Genomic DNA, 20,046 nt, shown 5'->3' with positions numbered 1-20,046 from the left:
ACGTCGTTTGGAGTAACACAACCCCAACCTCACCATGTCGCTTGAGACTTGATATTTCGATATTGGCATGTCGGTTGGAACCGAAATTTTACAGACGCTCCAAAATTTTAGATTACTGTAAAACCAAAGTGAGGTTTTAAGTAATAGAAGTCTTTGAGAGAAACCAATTTTGAGAGGAAACCCTTGCAAAAAGATCAAGCTTGTAAGGAGAGAGATTATTGAAGATAGATCTAATAAGTTTGGAAGACTTAAGAGGAGTGATTGTAATCTTCCTTTCCACACTTATAAAAAAATTTGCTCTTGTGGAAGTAGACATCATTAGCTTTCTTAGATTGCTCTTGTAATCTTGTGTTGTGGTATGCTTTACTTTCTTTGCTTTATTATTACTTGTTTGTGATAGTTGTTGATTGCTTAGAAAGTTGGGTTGGTTGTTGGTTGTAGTGAAACTTAGATTTTTCGATTGGAGTTGTAGATTGTCCAAGTGCAAGCTATCTTAGTGGAGACACTCACTGCCTATTCAGATATACTGTCTAGGCGGGGTCTCCAAGTGACAAAATATCCACTAGTGTCTTTGTTGTGTTCTTAGTGTTGGAGTTATTCCTCACATGAGGAAGAAGGAGAAAATCTAGAAGTTGATGTTTGTGGGAAAAAGGTTGAGCGCGCACGTGCTCAGATTGGCCTAAGCACAAGGCGCGCCCGCCCTCATGTTACTGGACTTTTGGTTCGAGGAAAATCAGAGGGCGCGCGCGCTCGATTTTGCCTTGACAAGGGCGCACCATGTCTATTTTCGTACTTTCTATTTTGCTACAGTAACCACGAGATTGTGGTTTACTATATAAATAAAGAACATGGTTTTTAGGAAAACCTAACACAAGAAGCCTTACAGAGAAACCCAATTTTGAAAGCTATCAAGATTGAGAGAGAACCTTTGCAGAGAGAAAAGCCTGTAAAGAGAGGGAGTGATCTAGTAAGGTGGAAAGACTTGAGAGGAGTGCTTGTAATCTTCTTTCCCACGTTATAAAATGATTAGCTCTTGTGGACGTAGGCACCATTGGCCGAACCACAGTATATCTTTGTGTTGTAGTATGTTTTAATTTTCTTTGCATTATTATTTGTTGTTGATAGTTGTTTAGAGAGTTGGGCATGCTAGTTTTAGTTATAGTGAAAGTTTAGATACTTTGTCTGGAGATTGTTGTTGGTTCAAGTACAAATTATCTTAGTAGTGGGGATCGATTGGTATCGTTATTCCCCAACACTTAGGGACCTATCCAATATTGTGGTCTGCCAAAAAGCAATCTACAATAGCCAGATCATCAACAGAATCTGATATAGATCATTTGCTCATACATCTGCTGGTTATGTTTGGTTGTATCAAGTTTGAAAGTCTTTTTAAAGGATCCTCCTCTGTTGTGGTGTGACAATTTAAGTGCTATTGCACTAGCTTCAAATCCCATATTTCACGCCAAAACCAAACATGTACGTGCGTGGAGGTAGTGACTATCACTATGTCAGGGATCAAGTAGTCAACAATGCCTTGCAGGTCAAGTAATGTGTGTACTCAAGAGTCAAGACCAAATAGGAGACGTCTTCACCAAAGGTGTATCTACAACAAGATTTCCAGCTCTTCAACAGAAGCATTCGGTGTTGGTTGAAAGAGCGTAATAGAGTAGGGAACATGTTAGAAAACTTGATCTTTAAGTAATAATGTCTAAGTCTTCAGTGTGAACTGAACTGCTGAGCTGGATAGTCAGAGTCGGTTACTATAACTGTACTTAGATTAGTTTTTTATCCGTTCATATAAACACATGTAAAAACTTCAGTTTTCAGTAATGAGAATTATCCTCAATTCTATTCTTCTTCATGCAACAGTTAAATAGCATATTTTCTAAAAAAATATGTATATAATTTTAAACATATATTGAAAAATTCGGAAATTTTAGAAATCTGTGAGAATGATCCGAAGTATGTCAGAAAACCTTTCAGTTAAGTATACACAGGTTTAACAAAATACAGTACATGCAAGATCAACATGTTTTCTTCATTGACGGATGTTATTTATTACATTTGCTAATAAATCTATAAGATAATTTTGATATTAGCTTCATCTCATTCTTTCTCAGGCAAAACAGAAGTCACACTAGCTGGTTTCTCAATTTAGTGGTACTTCTCTGTCATTTGCCTTGCTAGTGCGCTTTACTGTTTTCCGGAGAAATCTTTCTCTGCTTCCTCACCCTCTGCAGTTGCTTCACTAGTGGCTTTACGTTGCCGTGCAATGGCTTTCTGCTTAGCATCATTTTCAAACTGCGTTTGGTACTCCAGCTGCTCCTCAAGTTTTCTTGTCATCTCGTCCACTTCCTCTGCCTTTTCCTTCAAGTCATCACCACCCGAAGTACCTACATTCTCCATATCTGGATGAGCATCTGAGGCCATATGACTGCATGATGATATAGGCAACAAAATCATAATAAGAAACAGAAGCATGCAAAGGACTTGAAATAGTAGAAAACGTGCGATTAAATATGTCTTGTAAAAGAGAGACTCTTACACTTGTTCTTTAGTAATCTGGTCATGGAGAATATGTTCATTATCACCAGAGGTCTGTGAAATTACAAGAAACGTACATTAGCCTGCATTGGTCGACCATTGAGAGAAAGGAGCAAAAGAAGAAGAATTAAAAATTAAAACCTTTAGCTGCGTTGTGTTTTTCTCTTTCTTCCCCTTATTCTTCGATTTCTCTTGCATTTGTTTCAACAGATACTTTCCCTTGGTGCTAGTCTCGTCGGCATCAGGAGTACAAATAGCTTTAGTTGCTTCCTTTACAGCATCAGATTGCTTAGATCGTGTTAGATCCATAAAGTTCTTCTAGTTGTTGCTGGAAATATTGAAGGATGGAAAACTAATTAAGTCTGTATCGAAAGGTAATAAGACATGATAAAAAGCAGCGGTCAGAAAATCAGGGCAGGACCAGAATGCATGACTTCAGAATAATCAACAGAAGTAGACGCCAATCATGAGCAGCGAAAGGGGTGATCTTAAGTTCCAATCTCTCCATATCCTCTGCAGTTCGATTGATGCTTGTATCTTTGTTAATGAGCTGCGTTACAAGATAAAAGCACATTTAAAATGAAATGGAATGTACCTTTTGTTGTTTTTTGTTTAACAGAACAAAACTAAGTACCAAAAAACCCACCTTTAACTCAATATTTTTACTCACTCTCCTGACTGCTTCTATAATGCAAGTCTCTGCTTTATGGAGGGTGTCCTGTCTTGCTGCCTCACTATCTTCAATAATTTCCCAGTCACAAACACCAGCAGTGACACTATTAGGAATTTGCTCCTATGCAAAATGTAGCGATTGCGCTTCTTTTAGAATATCGGTTATGACCCTCGGCTCAAAGTTAACTGTTTTCGGAACATCACTACCTGTCTCAAGTTCAGCATACGCTTTTTGCCACTTCTGGAGTATTCTTTCATAACTTTGAGGGACATGTTCGGTGCTACTCTTCCTTTGGTTCTGTTCATTAAGACACACATCCCAAACTTCCTGCAAAGCTTCCTTGTACAACAAGAGGTCCCATTTTTCATCACATAATGCCTTTAGGCTGGCAATTTTCCCCTCAAGAGTCTGATGAAGTTCGTCTCCCAGACTTTTTCTTTCGTTAGTATTATATACCATCAATTCAAGTTGTCTCTCAGTGGACATCGTGATCATATCAGTTGAAATCCACTTCAACAAAGTATCACTATTTTCTTGTCCCTTGATTGCTTTATGGTCACTATCGAGAGAAAATGTTGCTGAAGTATCATCTTCATCAGTATAGTTACTCTCCTCACCTTGTATTGACTGCATGTCGTAAAGTAAACAGAGTGAGTCGTCTTCAAGAACAATCCTTATGATCCTCACTTCGGTATGAAATCCCTGGCCGCTAGTATTGAGTAATTCAATGGTGTCTTTCAAGTCAATGGTTCTAACAAACCGCAACATCTCAGACAGAAATTTAAAGATAGCTCGAAGTGAGGGAGTGTCTAGCAAGCAGATACAGAGATGTGTCTGGTCCAAGCCAATTTCCAAAAGCCTAGAACCAGGATGTAGACCCTTCAGCTTGTTCATAGTGTACTCAATCACTTTATTAACAAGCTCTGCAGTGAGAAAATCTATATCCATTATCATTTTAAACAGGAACCGAATTTTGCGAAGGAGAATCCCACGTTCAGAATCTTCTGTTACTGGCCATCTCTGTGAGAAGAAATATCCTCTTGCCCACTGCTTGACATCATACTCAACTAGTTCAAACTCAGAATCATCATCGTCGCCACTGCGTCTTTCCTTCATATTTGATTCTTTCTCTGCTGATTGTACCCCAGACTCAAGTGCGTCTTGTGAAAAACTCCCGTTACTTGATCCTTTCTTACATATGGAAGATTGCCACTGCGACTGCTCTTCAAGTATCAACAAAACAGCAGAAGCATCTGCAGGTTTCCATTTTCCATCTAAAATCATTGACCGCCAATCTTGGTCTACTGAAGATGGTAATACCTGTTTGTGTTTTGCCGGTAGTCTTCCACCCAAGTGCTTCTTCACATGCCAAAAATGCAATTCAGAATCACCAAATGATTCATGACAGTACCAACACACCCAGAAGTTCCATGTCTGGTGATCTTTAGCATGAGATAAAGAATTTGAAATAATATCATGTGCCGTCTTTATAGAACTGAAATGAGCCTTGAGATCACTAATACCAACTTTAAAAGAACTCCATTGTTCATCAAGACTCAAAGAATTCCAGTAGTCTCTTATCCTTTCATTCCTCCTGTTCATACAATCTGTAATAAGTTTATTTATATCATTTCTCACAGATTGAATTCTTTCTTCAGCAGTAACAAATTCTTTATCATATAACAAACTTTCCTCAGCCGGATCATTGGCATCAGACATCTCACATGCTCTTACACATTCTTGAATCAGTTCGCGACGCACATTACCATCATTCGCAACCTCCAAGAGCAAAAAACATAGAAACCAAGCAAACTCTATAGACTTGGGAGACATTTCAACAGCCTTTCTTGCACTTCGGATTGCATTATTCATATACCTCTCTTTGAAACCAACGTCCATAGTATTAGAAGTCGCAATAGCTTCTTGAACTTCTGCTTGCATTCTGTAAAGATAAGCATTCTCCTCATCGCCTTCTTGTTCACGCAAGTCTTTCATGATTTTCATAGCTTTGTTGTGGCTACCTTCTTTTGCAAACTTAAGTGCACTCATTATCTTTGTAGCCTTCCTTTCATTTGGTGTTGGTTCTGATGATGTAGGATTAATTCGATCGCGTTGTGAAGAAGACTTGTTCTTTTTGTTCTTTCCCATTGTTTTGTTTTCTTGAAGAAGTGTTGATTCAGTTTTGAGGACGTGACTTGTTTTCGTTGTCTTTTTTGGGTAGTTAAAACCATTATAAAATTGTTAAATCAGTTTTTTCTGTTATTATTTGGGTTGGGCTTTTGTCGACCCGGACCCGAATTTAGTATCTCTTATCACTCTCTGCCACTTATTTACAGTGAGCTTGAAAGCGGAAGCTGTAAATAAGTATCACTCTTTTCTTTGCTTTATTATTACCTGAATCTGCTCAGAGCCATAAGCTTTTGAAGTTTCCTCTTGAAAAGCTTCCATGGCCATACTCGACGACATAAACGCCCTTGGTGAACCCGCATTTCTCAGCAGAAACCCACTCGAAATTAGTCTTCTTGACTGAAATTTAGTCCTAATAATAAAACAAAACAAATGTAAATAGTTTAAATAGATGAAGTAAAGAAAATGGGTATAGGTAAAAGTAAAGTACCTGGAAGTAATTGAGAAGAGAGAAGAGCGAGAAAGTAGGAATGAGGAACGTTGGAAAGAGTGAAGTGAGGGAAGAAGAAGAAGAAGAAGAAGAAGTGAAGAAACGAGAGGTGAGAAGACGAACGGGTATACGATGGGGTTTAATGAGTGCCATTGAAGATGAAGAAGAAGAAGAAGTTAATAAAGTTTCTCCAATCTTTCTTCTTCTTCAAATGGTGAAGGAGTAGTTTTTTCTATCTTTTTTAAAATTATGAAATTGCAGATAACCCCTCTTTTTGTTTTTTTTAATCTCTGCTCTTTAAAGTTTAAACCCTACTTTTTTTTTAAGGCAAATGATAAGGAGAGATCATTCTCTCTAAATTTTGGAGAGATCAAGGCAAATAGCCGTTGGATGGAGAAATTCCTTCTCAAGATCGAGGTTGTTGCATGGCCCACAACTGACAAACCACACCAAACCGTATGATCATGTCATCCAACGGCCGATATGAAGTGCGCACTAAATTTAGAGAATGATCTCTCCTTATCCGCGACTCTTTTTAATACACGGGGTTTTTGGCATTTGGCGGTCCTAATATCGAAAAGCGGGTAATAACTTGGACTTTTGTTGGGTTTGACTTATACTGGACTCGGGTCGAAGATTTAGAAAACTTGGGCTTGGGCTGAAGACGAATTTGGTCCACATATTATATTCTTCGGTAGAGAAACAAGTCTCAAATCCATTTATACCAACAGTTACTGCCGTTAAAACTCAAAATACATATTCCCCAACTCCCAAGTGAAATAGAAGACATAAAGATATGGTATTAGAGCATCTCTAGGTGGTGGTAGCATACTCTTCATATTTGAAGAAAAAGTATGAAGAAGCTGGTCGCAAATTTCGACCAACTCTAGGTGGTCGCAAATTTCGACCGCAAATTTGATTGTAGGGGAAACCACACGTGCCATTGAAGTATCGGGCGCCCGATTACGCAAATGTCGCTAGCGCCATTGGTAACAAAGCGGCCAATACTAATAGCGCGTGTTGTGTCGCCCATGTACAATTCTAAAACAACCCACGCGACATTAAGAGTGGCACGCAACCATTCCAAAAGTAAAAAAAAAAAACTCACGCGACATTAGGAGTGGCGCATGACAGTACCACTGGCGCGTGGTGCTGGTCAAAGTCAAAAAAAAAGTGGGGCATCATTTGCAATGGCACGCGACATTACCAATGTCGCTCCGCATCCGCATCCAAATTGCCAAATTTGCGAACAAGAATGCGAACAAGCAGGTGATGCGACCGGATTTGCTACCACCTAGAGATGGAATTCCGGAAAATTCCAACGCATTCCTTCAAATTTGAAGGATGCGACTGAATTTGAAGCCACCTAGAGATGCTCTTAGTCTTTCGAATATGACCATCCATTTCTTCCACAACTATTTTGCAGTGTCTTTTTTGTCCTCCGTGAATGTAAACACTAATCTTTGTAGTGGAGAAGAGGAACAAGAATAATGCTTATATATCATCAACACATTGAAGATGCGCAGAAGAAGTGAGGATGCTTATAGGAATCAGAATCGCTACTCTAGTTTAAGTTAGATTTCACAGTTGCTTTTACTTGTAAAATACTAAAATGTCAGATGGCTTACAATAATAAAGACTGAAAATAGATAATTCACTATATTTTGGACCCGGGCATACGCACGGGATCTATTAAATATTTTGTGTGCTGAAAAGGCTTTACAAAATGTCTCACACAAATTTTCGAATTAGAATATATTTTTATAGAAAATAAACCGAAATACGTTAATGAGCAGCGATTACAAGTACTTAGAAACTAAGGGATCAAATTGAGATAGCCTATTTACTTTGTGGTTTAGAATATTAATTCATAATTTTCAAATGGAATTATCTTAAACTCGATCGAGCTTGTATAATAGTTTTATTAGATTTATGGTGATTTAGCGGTAAATCATCACCGTTCAGCTTACGTATTAATGTGTACAAATCACTAAAACAGATTGATTGTTCTACTCCCACTTGAAAAATTTTATCACATGAACGTGTCCTACGAACGGACGGGTGCCGTTATATTAAATTATTCTAAAAAATATTAGCAACTATGCATATCTATAAGATATGAAAATTATATTAATTACTCATTTAAATTTCTTGCACCTATATACTCTCTATAAAAAGGAAGCACCAAATCTTGATAAAATGGTTTAATAATATAAATTTGATTGAAGTTTTGTGAGAATGCCCAATGTGACTAAGATAATATTGAGTTTTACTTGAATAGCAAGGCATCCCCAATCACAATTAAAGAATTATAATAAATACTACTTAACATGCAAAACTATATTTGTCGAGATATTTATTCTCCCTACATACAATACAAATATGTTTTAGGATTATTAGTTCAATGCATTTGCATCAAGTTTATGATTTTATATTAATTATTCTTTGAGATTAGTTTAATGCAATATATTGCATCCAGTTTCCAATTTCTCATTAATTATTCTTTGAGGTTAGTTCAATACAGTTGCATCAAGTTTTTGATTTCCCGTTAATTATTATTTGAGGTTAGTTCAGTGCAATTGTATCCACTTTATGATTTCCCGTTAGTTATTCATTAAGGTTAATTCAGTACAGTTGCATCTAGTTTTCGATGTTTCGTTAATTAGTCTTTGAGATTAGTTCATTGCATTTACATCCAGGTTTCAATCTCCTATTAATTACTCTTTGAGGTTAGTTCAATACATCTACATCCAGTTTCTGATTTTCCGTTAATTATTTTTCTGGGTTAGTTCGATAGTTTACAATTTTTATACAGTTTGCATACATGTAAGAGTCTGTTTTTATAAACTCGCTTTCGTTTTGGGTTCCTAATTACTCGTAATTACTCATGTGAGAAGGCTAAAAAAGTGGACATTTATGCTTTGAGGTCGGTCGCGATCGCGATTACATCCGACTTAGATTTCTAGTTAACTATTTTTGAAATTATTTCAATGCATTTTGCATCCAATTTCTAATTTTCCATTAGTTAATCTCTTATTTTAGTTTAATGCCGTTGCATCCAATTTTTGGTTTTGTTAATTATTCTTTGAGGTTAGTTCAATGCACTTTGCATCGATTTCATCGGCTATATCATTCAATGAATACCTTGGGTCATTCCTGCCACATTCAAGGAATACCCATCATAACACCAACGTCATTCATGTCACATTCAATGAATACCTTTTTAAATAACCACTATCACGTACCCAATTTAATACTAACATTGTACACATATAGTTATCAGTAAAACAAATATATAATATTTAATATGGTGGCTACACCTTTACATAAGGCTGCCTACGTATCCAATCTTTCAAGATTAGAATCAAGCCTTACGTAGCTCTTAACCAACAAATATCAACATCCTTGTATGTACTTTTAAGAAAAACAACAATTTATACTATATAGAATTACATACAATAAGTTTCAAATACTCCCACAATCATATACGTAAAGTTTCATACCCAGAGAAACACTATGAACCTTTAAATCCAAAAACTCACAAATAGATATTTCTCTACTTTTGATTCTAAAAAAACGATCTTATGAACCATGTCGGTTCCAAATAAAACCACAGTCTAAAAGTAGACTACAAACACTATATAAAACACCCAAAAAGAGTTTAAGAGACTCTTAGTTCATTACTAGACATATTTCCCAAAATAGGTTCATACACATAAAGGATAACACGGTAGGTTTTCTAGCCAACTTGTTAATGCTATAGTTTTTCCTACATTCATCCAAATGACATATAACTTAATTATTTAGAAACTAGAGTATGTAGACATACTTTTTTCATGTAGAACTTCGAAGTCCCAACCTCAAACCCATCTAAAAGAAAACTTAGGTTGAAAACGGTAAAAATCCTAATTTTAGCAAATTTGGATTTCTTACGGACTATCTTCCGAATGACACAACTCTTTCCACAGGTATCCAAATATATTAAGGCTTTTTGTGTTGAAAAGCTAACACACAGAACTTACTTTTTTATGTTTTACAAAATTACTCAATCTCATTCTAAGTATACGAAAACTAGGTTAGAACACAATGCACAGAAACTGATTTCTGACGCACTGTTTTCTGCCAGTCAAACTTCCAGACATCATATCTACCTCCACAGACCTCAGAATATGACAAGGCCAATTGAGTTAGAAAGAAGAATCTCAGAACTTACTCTTTCATGTTTTATAAAAATTCTAACTCTCACCCTAACTATTTTAAAACTGGACTTGAACACAGTGTGCAGAAACTGAATTCTGACGCACTGTTTTCTGCATGACTGAATCTTAGTCCCACGACATATACCATAAGTTAGGAAATTTCGCTTTCAAACTTTTGAATTAATTGGTGATAATCAGTACATATCCCTATACACACCACAAATCACATAACGGTATCATCGATTTTGATCAAAAAGATTTTTAGGAAGAATATTTCGATTATTTCCATGTCTAACATTTGGTTTGTTGTTACTTTGTAATATCAGTAACATTTTGGTCTAACATGTTTCATGTTTAATATATACACACATACGAGCAGAAGTAATAATCAAATCCTTCAAGCTATAGGAACATAAGCATAACTCATTTATATGTCTGTTTAAGCTATATTAAACTCTGAATCTCCAACTTTAACCCAAGTACTGTGCAAATAATGATAGCAATAGTGATTGAATAATCTTGACTTGAGGTATCCTGCTCACTGTATTGAATGATGTTGTGGTCAAGACTCATGAGCCACAACATCTGCAGCAATAAGTATTGACATGTCTATGAACTATATATAGTTTAATAAAGATGGTTGAGTGAGCTTTTGACGATAGATTACACGTGATAAAAAATGATTACAAATCAGAGATACCTGAAAATCCACTGCTCTTAGAACTCTTGTCCCACATAAAGTACGGTTGCTGCTGCCTTTGTAAGATAGAGATCTAGTTTTGGCTCAAAGACAGAACCCTTAGAGACTTAAGCGAGGTTACACCCTGCCAGCTAAGGCTTTCATCGGCTATATCGTTTGCATTTAACAGTATGCATTTAGCAAAAGCATTTAGCAAAGGCTTTTCCGCGCCCATTGCTCCCTAATGTTATCTTCCAACTTGTTCAGTTGACTAATAGCATACTGTCAAAAGCACAAAATCCAGTATTAGAAGTTTCAAACAACAAAATTGACATCTAACAAACAAAATTAGCCAAAGAATCTGATAATCTGAGGATAATAAGAAATGCAATGAAAGGTGGAAAGATTTGCATGGCAGAATCTCAAGTACAGACTGACTTTCTAATTAAATTTATAATAGTAAATACTATAGGTTCACGACCCAGATTACTTGGGTTTCTAAATGACTGCACAATTCATAGTCCTGAAAGTCCCGAGTGGAAGGAAGTAAGAGATTCAACACCCTTACGAAAATATTATTACATCACGTGATGGATTTTGGTCAGTGCAGAAGTAAAGTAGCATAGGTATTTACATTTATTTATGAGCACTGTTATTTGGACTATGGTCAATTTTTCCATGTCAGAGTTTGGTTTAAATAAAGGAAAAAAAGGAAATAATTTGTTTCAGTTTATTTGAGCATCTTTCCTTGAAGTTCATAATAGGTCGAGTGGATCTAAAATAAACAACTACTTCACTTCCAACTTTGAAAACCTAATTTTACTGATTGAGTGAAAGAAGTGAAAGAACTGAATAAGATGAAGGAATACGGTGAAAACAAAGCCAGCAGTTCAGAACTTTTTTTCTTCTTTTTTATTTCCATAGTATAATCGTTCTTTAAAGAACTACATATCTGTATTTTGACACACTTATTATCTGATACTCCAACAAGCGGCTAACCTATTACTTTTCTATATTAAGTGGAGAGGCCCAGGAACTTACATATTTCAATGGGTGGCTTAACATATCCCGTGTGGGACTAAACATCTCAACATTAAAGATGCTACTTGTTGAACCATCCCCCAATCCCTTCAGCCAGAAATAAAACAAAATATACTAATCAAACAGATAATTAATTACAAACACATACAAGTGCACATTTCTTTAGGCACCAGCTTCTCGTAATAGAAAAAAGATGTGTTATATATTTTTAAACGTGTGGCAAAGTGGAATGGGATTAGGAGATGTACAGGAAGGATTCAAGCTATGGAGGAAGGAGGGTAAAGATGGGTGAACGCTGCTGGTGGAGGATGAAAGCTGTGATGAATATAGTGCCACCTTTACTAAGTCTTTTTTCCCCCTGTTTTTCTGTTTTACTGTAATGAAAAGCTGTTGTAACCTTCTTTTGGTTTTGGTTTTGGTTTTAGGGCCAGTTGACGTGGGGTACATGGGTGTACTGGTGCCAGGTATTGGTCCATGGACAATAGTTGTTATTGTTCATGGTTTTGATGTAGTTGTTAAAATTATATCCATATATATTATCTTTTCCTAATAAAAAGAAATAAAAACAAAACAAAACAAAAGTAAAACAATAAAAAACTTATATAGGTGTTCGTGTGGGTGTGTGTAATATGAGAGCTAGCTGTACTTACCAACTCCGGTTCTTCCAATAGAAGTCTCTGAGCAAGCATTGCAACAGTAACGATTTCCTCCATTGTAGCTGCATTCTGTAAGGTGCAAGCAAAACATTTGAAATAGACTTGCTAATTACTGAACTGAAAAAGCAATCCCATGAGAATAGTCTAAACTCTAAATGGCATACATAGTGTTATCTTAAATAGAAAAACAAAAACAAAAACAAAAACTGAATTTACATGTAGTTCCCACTTCCCAGTAAGATCTTAGCTTTCCTCTGGTTTGTGAATTAGAAAAATAGAAAACTTTTTTTTACTAAATATCGAGAATTCTTGAAACTTAAAAGTGATAAACTGTTTATCTTACACTAAATATTCTAAATATTTAACATAAGCTGGAAATATCTAAACAAACTTCTTAAGCACAGTGAAGGTAGAAAATAAATAGTTGAATCTATTGATTTAAGACCATGTCTCCCCTTACAGTATGACAGATTAACTTGACATTTTCCGTTTTTTTTCTTCTTTTAATTTTTTTATTTCAAGAAACATTCAGTTGTAGGGGAAAAGAACACATTAGGTGATATCAAACATTTATTTCCAATATGAAATACACAAATTGGCACACCACACATGCAAGCACAAAGAAAACAGAAACCAGATGTAAAAAGACAAATACCTAAAAGGGTATTTATACCTCAGCAAAATGAAGATGGTAGTCACCCAGCTGCTTATCAGCCCATTTTTGTATGGGTCTCAAGAACGAAAGTAAGAAAGTCAAATCTTCAAATCCCTCTACACCTTCGACTTTAGAAGAAAGCTTTTTCAAGTGTAATCTTTCGTGTTGACCACGTTGTTCCTTGAGTGGTATTTTCCTCATTTGCTCAATTGCATGTTCCAAGATTCCTCGTTCACCTGTAATCACATACTGCATGTTCAAAAAAACAAAGGAAACACAAAAGGTAGTAAGAGGGACATGCACACCGATAGACTCGCCACCGTAACATTAAACAGTATAACATGTATAAGAATGCAAAGAAAAGTAGACAGAAGTCACAGAACTATGGATCCAAAAACAGTAACTAAATGTCCTTAGATGTATTAATCTGAAACATATGTTGGTACAAATCAATATCAGTGAAATGAATCAACTAAAGGAATTTGTCGTGATATGCTGGTGAAAGCCTGCTTCATCCAACCTGAAAGCCAAATGTAAAGGATATGTTCTCTTTAATCAGATTCTTCAAAACGGTTCAATATGTTGTCCAATACTTTGATCTGGTTTAAACTGGGTTATTTATGAATCTACAGTTAGTTTTGGTCAAAACCAAATATAAACTTCCCATCCTCAAAGACCAAAGAATTCAATAATGCCCTCGACAATTACAAGCCATTTAAGACCTTAGTCACATTGACACGGATATGGAATGTCTAACACGGTGACCTATATGGAATAGAAATGGGGATACAGCTAATTAAAAAGAAATCTATTACTATTCCTTAATTACACAACTGATTCTTGGGCTCAAGACCTTGCAAAGCGCCTCCTTACAAATAGATAACTGTGAAAGTGGCATATCATGGATTTGTAACTATGTTAGTAGATTACATTCTTAGTTTTTTATTGTATAGAATAAAGTCATAAACCCAAGCTTGAAATCGTATGCACAACATGTCTGTGTGTCCGACATGATTGTCCGTGTGTAAGTGTCGGACACGGAGTTTTTTTTAAGAACATGAAGTTTCGATGTTACTTAAGTTTAGCACCCTTCTTTTGGTCATCATCCTCAAAAATCAGTCTACACAAAATTAACCTCTTGCTTTAACCATGTTATCACACACTAGCAGTATAACTCTTTAGTAACACTGCATCAAGAAGAAAGATACAAACCTGAACATATTTTTTTGGCAACAAGTTGAAGAAACAAGCAGATTTAATAGTACCTGATGGAATAAAACCCACGCATAACAGGTGTAATGAATCGTCTCTGTGATTCCCAAAACTTTCCATGTTGACTTAATAAGCTCTAGAATTTCTTCCACTTCCTGGACAAAAGAACAATTTTGTGAGTGAACCGTAATCATATAGTATGACCATAGATTTATCTAGATGTTATAATCTTCTGTAGAGGGACTGACCTCTGTAAGTTTTCCCTCATCCAAAATGTCGAAAACACTGAAGAGCAATTTTCTGTAAAAGCTTAACATTCAAGTGATAACCATCTGCCCAGTGGCATACTTCACCAGTTAAGTCACCTCGAACTGGCCTCTCGGCCAATGGAATTGCAATCTCCCTTAGAGATCTCAAGCACTCCGCCCTTTGGAGTTCACCAGAAGAAGAGGGAAGGGACTGGAAAATTAAAATTAAAATAATTTAAACGAAAAGGTATCACAAAAGAAGCTGTGCAGATGTAAATAATTAATAAGCTTCAAATAATAAGTGAAAAACCATATAGCGGCAGAAAGGGAAGAGTCAACAGAAAAAGAGTATCACATAAATATAAATAAAGACACATTTTATGGAAGAAAAAAACCTTGATCAAAGAATTAGAAATGTGGCTTAGAATAAAGTCAATAAACTAAGTTCAGAGAACAGATAAACGATATTCATAAATAATACCAGAACAAGCAGATATGAGACCCAGAGCATACTCGTATACTTTTCAAGATAAAATAGATATAAGATAGAACTATTTTTATAATCGATGTACAAACTTTACCTCGGATTCATCAATCTTCATCAAAAGACTTCTTAATTCACTCGCCTTGCGCCCAGATTCCCCAAATCCAACAGCAGGATGATTAATAAGCCCCTCTTCTAACATATTTAACTGCGTGAAAACAACTGTAAGATAAACCACATCAATTAAAATGTATGAGATTGACACTAATTAGTAATTACCATACAAAGTTCATGTACCTGCCTCTTTTGCCACCGCAAATATGCTTTCTTGTCAGAAAATTCTGTACGTGAGATACAACACACTAGTTCCAGCGGAATCAATAGGGTATCCATTCTCTTTCCCGCTTTACCAACCAAAGCATTAAGCAAGCCTTGCCTTGTTCTCATATCCATTGCCTCTGAAATCTGCAGATGGTAATGTCCAGCTTAGACTGAAGACTTTTGACCAGAAATCAACCGAACTTTCAACTACACTTCTACACAGGGTTAATCTCAAACGTAAGGTGAAACAAGTAATCAAGAAGCAAATCAAGCAATTAACAATATTTGAACATGACTTTTACACCTAATGTCTTCCCCTACCAGACAAGTAAATAAGGTTACAGAGACATGTGGACTACAAGACATCTCTGACGTAGCATACCAATGTAAAATGCTATTCTTGAAAAAGACATCACTTTCAAAGATCATTTAGAGGTGAAATGTGCAACACTAACATAGTTATGTGCCGCATAACGAAAAGTCTTCATCGCCACCAAACCCGCCAAATACAATTATTAGTCTCCGTGATGGTGAGTATGTGAAGCATGTGCTAGTACCCACCTCTTTTCGATCTGTAGGGTAGGTGGAGCTCAAACAGTCCTCTGATAACCTCAACATAGTCTCAGAATATCTAAACTACCATGTCAACTGGTAGAGCACAGACTACAACTAATTAAGTAAATATATAGTGGCTTACCTCCAGCTGAACACGATAGTCTCCAATAAAACCGGTTAACCCAGGGGCACGCGTTGAGATTGGGACATGACATGATCGCTCTTGCTACGAAAGCAAGTTTCCTGATCAATCTATTCTTCTTGTCTTTTTTTTTTTTCTTTCAACGGGACTATCAGACCCCTGTACACAATCACAAAGGAGATACAGTATAATAGATAATAGAGCAACAGACAAAACATGGAGAAAATAAGAAGAAAAATACAAAACATCGCCTATCCCAGATATAGAAAAGAAATGTACCCTGCAGCTCCAGCTGAAGCTAAGAGGATTTCATAAGCTGTTTCGCGAAGGTTGTCATCTGTAATACCTGCAAATATTTCAGATTTGAACAGCAATCAGCATATACTAAATTACTAATTATACAATTATATTATTATAACCACAAAAGGTATGAGATCAATCTCTTTACAGGCACTCGTGTTACAAATGTTAAGTGTTATCTCCTCACCATTTGTCTAACTAGTTCCACCTTCCTTCTCTCCAAGACTTTTTGACCTTTGAACCATGAAATGTATAGACGTATAATCTACTTTAAATACTTAAAGCAGTTCAAAATTCTCACCACCCTTCCTAAACAGCTAAACTATTTATCCTAACATCCAAGATTGCTACTATCACTGGCCAGACTGCACCTCACAAGTATAACCACTTCCTTACTTCAATACCTGATAATAAGAAGAAGAAAAAATGTTACAACTTTATAAATTGAGTGGGCTTGTTTTTTTCTTTGTTTTATTATTACCTGAATCTGTTCAGAGCCATAAGCTTTGGAAGTTTCCTCTTGAAAAGCTTCCATGGCCATACTTGACGACATAAACGCCCTTGGTGAACCCGCATTTCTCAGGAGAAACCCACTCGAAACTAGTCTTCTTGACTGAAATTTAGTCCTAATAATAAAACAAAACAAATGTAAATAGTTTAAATAAATGAAGTAAAGAAAATGGGTATAGGTAAAAGTAAAGTACCTGGAAGTAGTAGTTGAGAAGAGAGAAGAGCGAGAAAGTAGGAATGAGGAACGTTGGAAAGAGTGAAGTGAGGAAGAAGAAGAAGAAGAAGAAGAAGTGAAGAAACGAGAGGTGAGAAGACGAATGGGTATACGATGGGGTTTAATGAGTGCCATTGAAGATGAAGAAGAAGAAGAAGAAGTTAATAAAGTTTCTCCAATCTTTCTTCTTCTTCAAATGGTGAAGGAGTAGTTTTTTCTATCTTTTTTAAAATGATGAAATTGCAGATAACCCCTCTCTTTTTCTTTTTTTTATCTCTGCTCTTTAAAGTTTAAACCCTACTTTTTTTTTAATACACGGGGTTTTTGGCATTTGGCGGTCCTAATATCGAAACGGGTAATAACTTGGACTTTTGTTGGGTTTGAGTGTTTGACTTATACTTGACTCGGGTCGAAGATTTAGAAAACTTGGGCTTGGGCTGAAGACGAATTTGATGATTATCAGGGATCTATTAAATATTTTGTGTGCTGAAAAGGCTTTACAAAATGTCTTACACAAACTTTCGAATCATAATATATTTTTATTAAAAATAAACCGAAATACGTTAATTACCGGCGATTATGGTGCATAAGTACTTGGAAACTAAGGGATCAAATTGAGATAGCCTCTTCACTTTGTGGTTTAGGATATTAATCCTTAATTTTCAAATAGAATTATCTTAAACTCGATATAACTTGTATAATAGTTTTCTTAGATTTATGGTGATTTAGCGGCAAATTTTCGAATCAGAATATATTTTTATTGAAAATAAACCGAAATACGTTAATGAGTAGCGATTATGGTGCACAAGTACTTTAAAACTAAGAAATCAAATTGAGATAGCCTATTCACTTTGTGGTTTAGAATATTAATCCGTAATTTTCAAATGAAATTATCTTAAACTCGATCGAGCTTGTATAATAGTTTTATTAGATTTATGGTGATTTAGCAGTAAATCATCATCGTTCGGCTTACGTACCAATGTGTACAAATCACTAAAACAGATCGATTGTTCTACTCCCACTTGAAAAAATTTATCACATGAACATGTCCTATGAACGGGTGTCGTTATATTAAATTATTCTAAAAAATATTAGCAACTATGCATATCTATGAGATATGAAAATTATATTAATTACTCATTTAAATTTCTTGCACCTATATACTCTTTATAAAAAGAAAGCACCAAATCCTGATAAAAATGTTTAATAATAGAAGTTTGATTGAAGTTTTGTGAGAATGCCTAATGTGGCGAAAATAATATTGAAGCTACTTGAATAACAAGGCATCCCCAATCACAATAAAAGAATTATAATAAACACTATTTAAAATGCAAAACTATATATGTCGAGACATTATTCCTCATACATACAATACAAATATGTTTTAGGATTATTAGTTCAATGCATTTGCATCAAGTTTCTGATTTTCTATTAATTATTATTTGAGATTAGTTTAATGCAATACGTTGCATCCAGTTTCCAATTTCTCATTAATTATTATTTGAGGTTAGTTCAATACAGTTGCATCAAGTTTTTGATTTCCCGTTAATTATTATTTGAGGTTAGGTAAGTGCAATTGTATCCACTTTATGATTTTCCGTTAGTTATTAATTAAGGTTAATTCAGTACAGTTGCATCCAGTTTTCGATGTTTCGTTAATTAGTCTTTGAGATTAGTTCATTGCATTTACATCAAGATTTCAATCTCCCATTAATTACTCTTTGAGGTTTGTTCAATACATATGCATCCAGTTTTTGATTTCTCATTAATTATTTTTCTGAGTTAGTTCGATAGTTTACAGTTTGCATACTGTAAGAGTCTGTTTTTATAAACTCGCTTTCGTTTTGGGTTCCTAATTACTCATAATTACTCATGTGAGAAGGCTAAAAAAGTTGACATTTATGCTTTGAGGTCAGTGCGATGCAATTATATCCGACTTCCGATTTCTAGTTAACTATTTTTTAAAGTTATTTCAATGCATTTGCATCCAATTTCTAATTTCCCGTTAGTTAATCTCTTATTTTAGTTTAATGCAGTTGCATCCAGTTTTTGGTTTTTCGTTAATTATTCTTTGAGGTTAGTTCAATGCACTTGCATCCAATTTCCGATTTTATGTTAATTGTTCTTTGAGATTAGTTCAATGCATCTGCATCAAGTTTCCGATTTCCCATTAATTATTTTTTGATGTTAGTTCAATACAATTACATCAAATTTATAATTTATCGTTAATTATTCATTTAGGTTAGTTCAGTGCAGTTTCATCCATTTTTTAATGTTTCGTTAATTAGTCTTTGAGATTAGTTCATTGCATTTGGATCCAGTTTCCAATTTCCTGTTAATAACTCATTAAGGTTAGTTCAATACATCTGCATCTAGTTTCTGATTATTTATGCTTTGAGGTTATTTCGATGCAATTATATCCGGTTTCTGATTTCCCATAAACTATTCTTTGAGGTTATTTCAATGCATTTGCATTTAGTTTTCGATTTCTCACCAATTATTCTATGAGGTTAGTTCAATGCAGTTGCATTTGGTTTTTGATTTTATGTTAATTATTTTTTGAGTTAAGTTCAATGCATTTGCATTCAGTTTCCCGTTTCTTATTAATTATTATTTGAGGTTTGTTTGATGTATTTGCATACCATTTCCGATTTTCCGTTAAATATTTTCCAAGGATTTGCATCTAATTTCTAATTTCCCGTTAGTTATTCTCTGTCGTTAGTTTAATGCAATTTGCATAAAGTTTCCAATTTCCCATTAATTCCTCTTTGAGCTCAGTTATGTGTTTGCATCCAGTTTCTGATTTCTCGTTTATTATTTGATAAAATTGCATTTGCATCTAGTTTCTGATTTCCCGTTAATTATTTCTTGAGGTTTTGCATCCAGTTTATTTTTTGAGATTAGTTCAGTGCAGTTGCATCCGGTTTCCGATTTCCTGTTAATTATTTTTTAATATTAGTTCAACGCATTTGCATTATGTTTATAATTTATAATTA

The 20,046-nt window shown here is 35.2% G+C and overlaps 1 protein-coding gene across 6 annotated transcripts in view; it reads right to left on the bottom strand.

Annotated features, from left to right (window-relative positions):
• Positions 1 to 1,918: 1,918 nt before the first annotated feature.
• The window catches only part of LOC147484591 (uncharacterized), a 36,357-nt gene continuing 18,229 nt past the window's right edge, over positions 1,919 to 20,046 (bottom strand). The window contains exons 1-9 of one of the 6 annotated variants that reach the window (XM_086575867.1): positions 13,083 to 13,147; positions 12,404 to 12,478; positions 10,734 to 10,994; positions 5,612 to 5,756; positions 3,191 to 4,996; positions 2,966 to 3,094; positions 2,686 to 2,872; positions 2,546 to 2,598; positions 1,919 to 2,434 (exon numbers count right to left, since the gene is read on the bottom strand). In XM_086575867.1, the coding sequence (XP_086431993.1) occupies positions 3,338 to 4,996; positions 5,612 to 5,683 (1,731 nt within the window). In that variant the 5' untranslated portion in view covers positions 5,684 to 5,756; positions 10,734 to 10,994; positions 12,404 to 12,478; positions 13,083 to 13,147 and the 3' untranslated portion in view covers positions 1,919 to 2,434; positions 2,546 to 2,598; positions 2,686 to 2,872; positions 2,966 to 3,094; positions 3,191 to 3,337. Of the gene's footprint in view, positions 2,435 to 2,545; positions 2,599 to 2,685; positions 2,873 to 2,965; positions 3,095 to 3,190; positions 5,757 to 5,834; positions 8,761 to 10,733; positions 10,995 to 12,403; positions 12,479 to 13,082; positions 13,148 to 17,030; positions 17,369 to 20,046 lie in introns of those variants that run through there. The other 5 variants (XM_086575863.1, XM_086575864.1, XM_086575865.1 and 2 more) reach the window with 5 other exon arrangements.

This window comes from Coptis chinensis, chromosome 8, assembly GCF_015680905.1.
Source record: "Coptis chinensis isolate HL-2020 chromosome 8, ASM1568090v1, whole genome shotgun sequence".
In the NCBI taxonomy this organism is placed as follows: domain Eukaryota; kingdom Viridiplantae; phylum Streptophyta; class Magnoliopsida; order Ranunculales; family Ranunculaceae; genus Coptis; species Coptis chinensis.
This window is presented reverse-complemented; position numbering and strand designations above follow the sequence as displayed.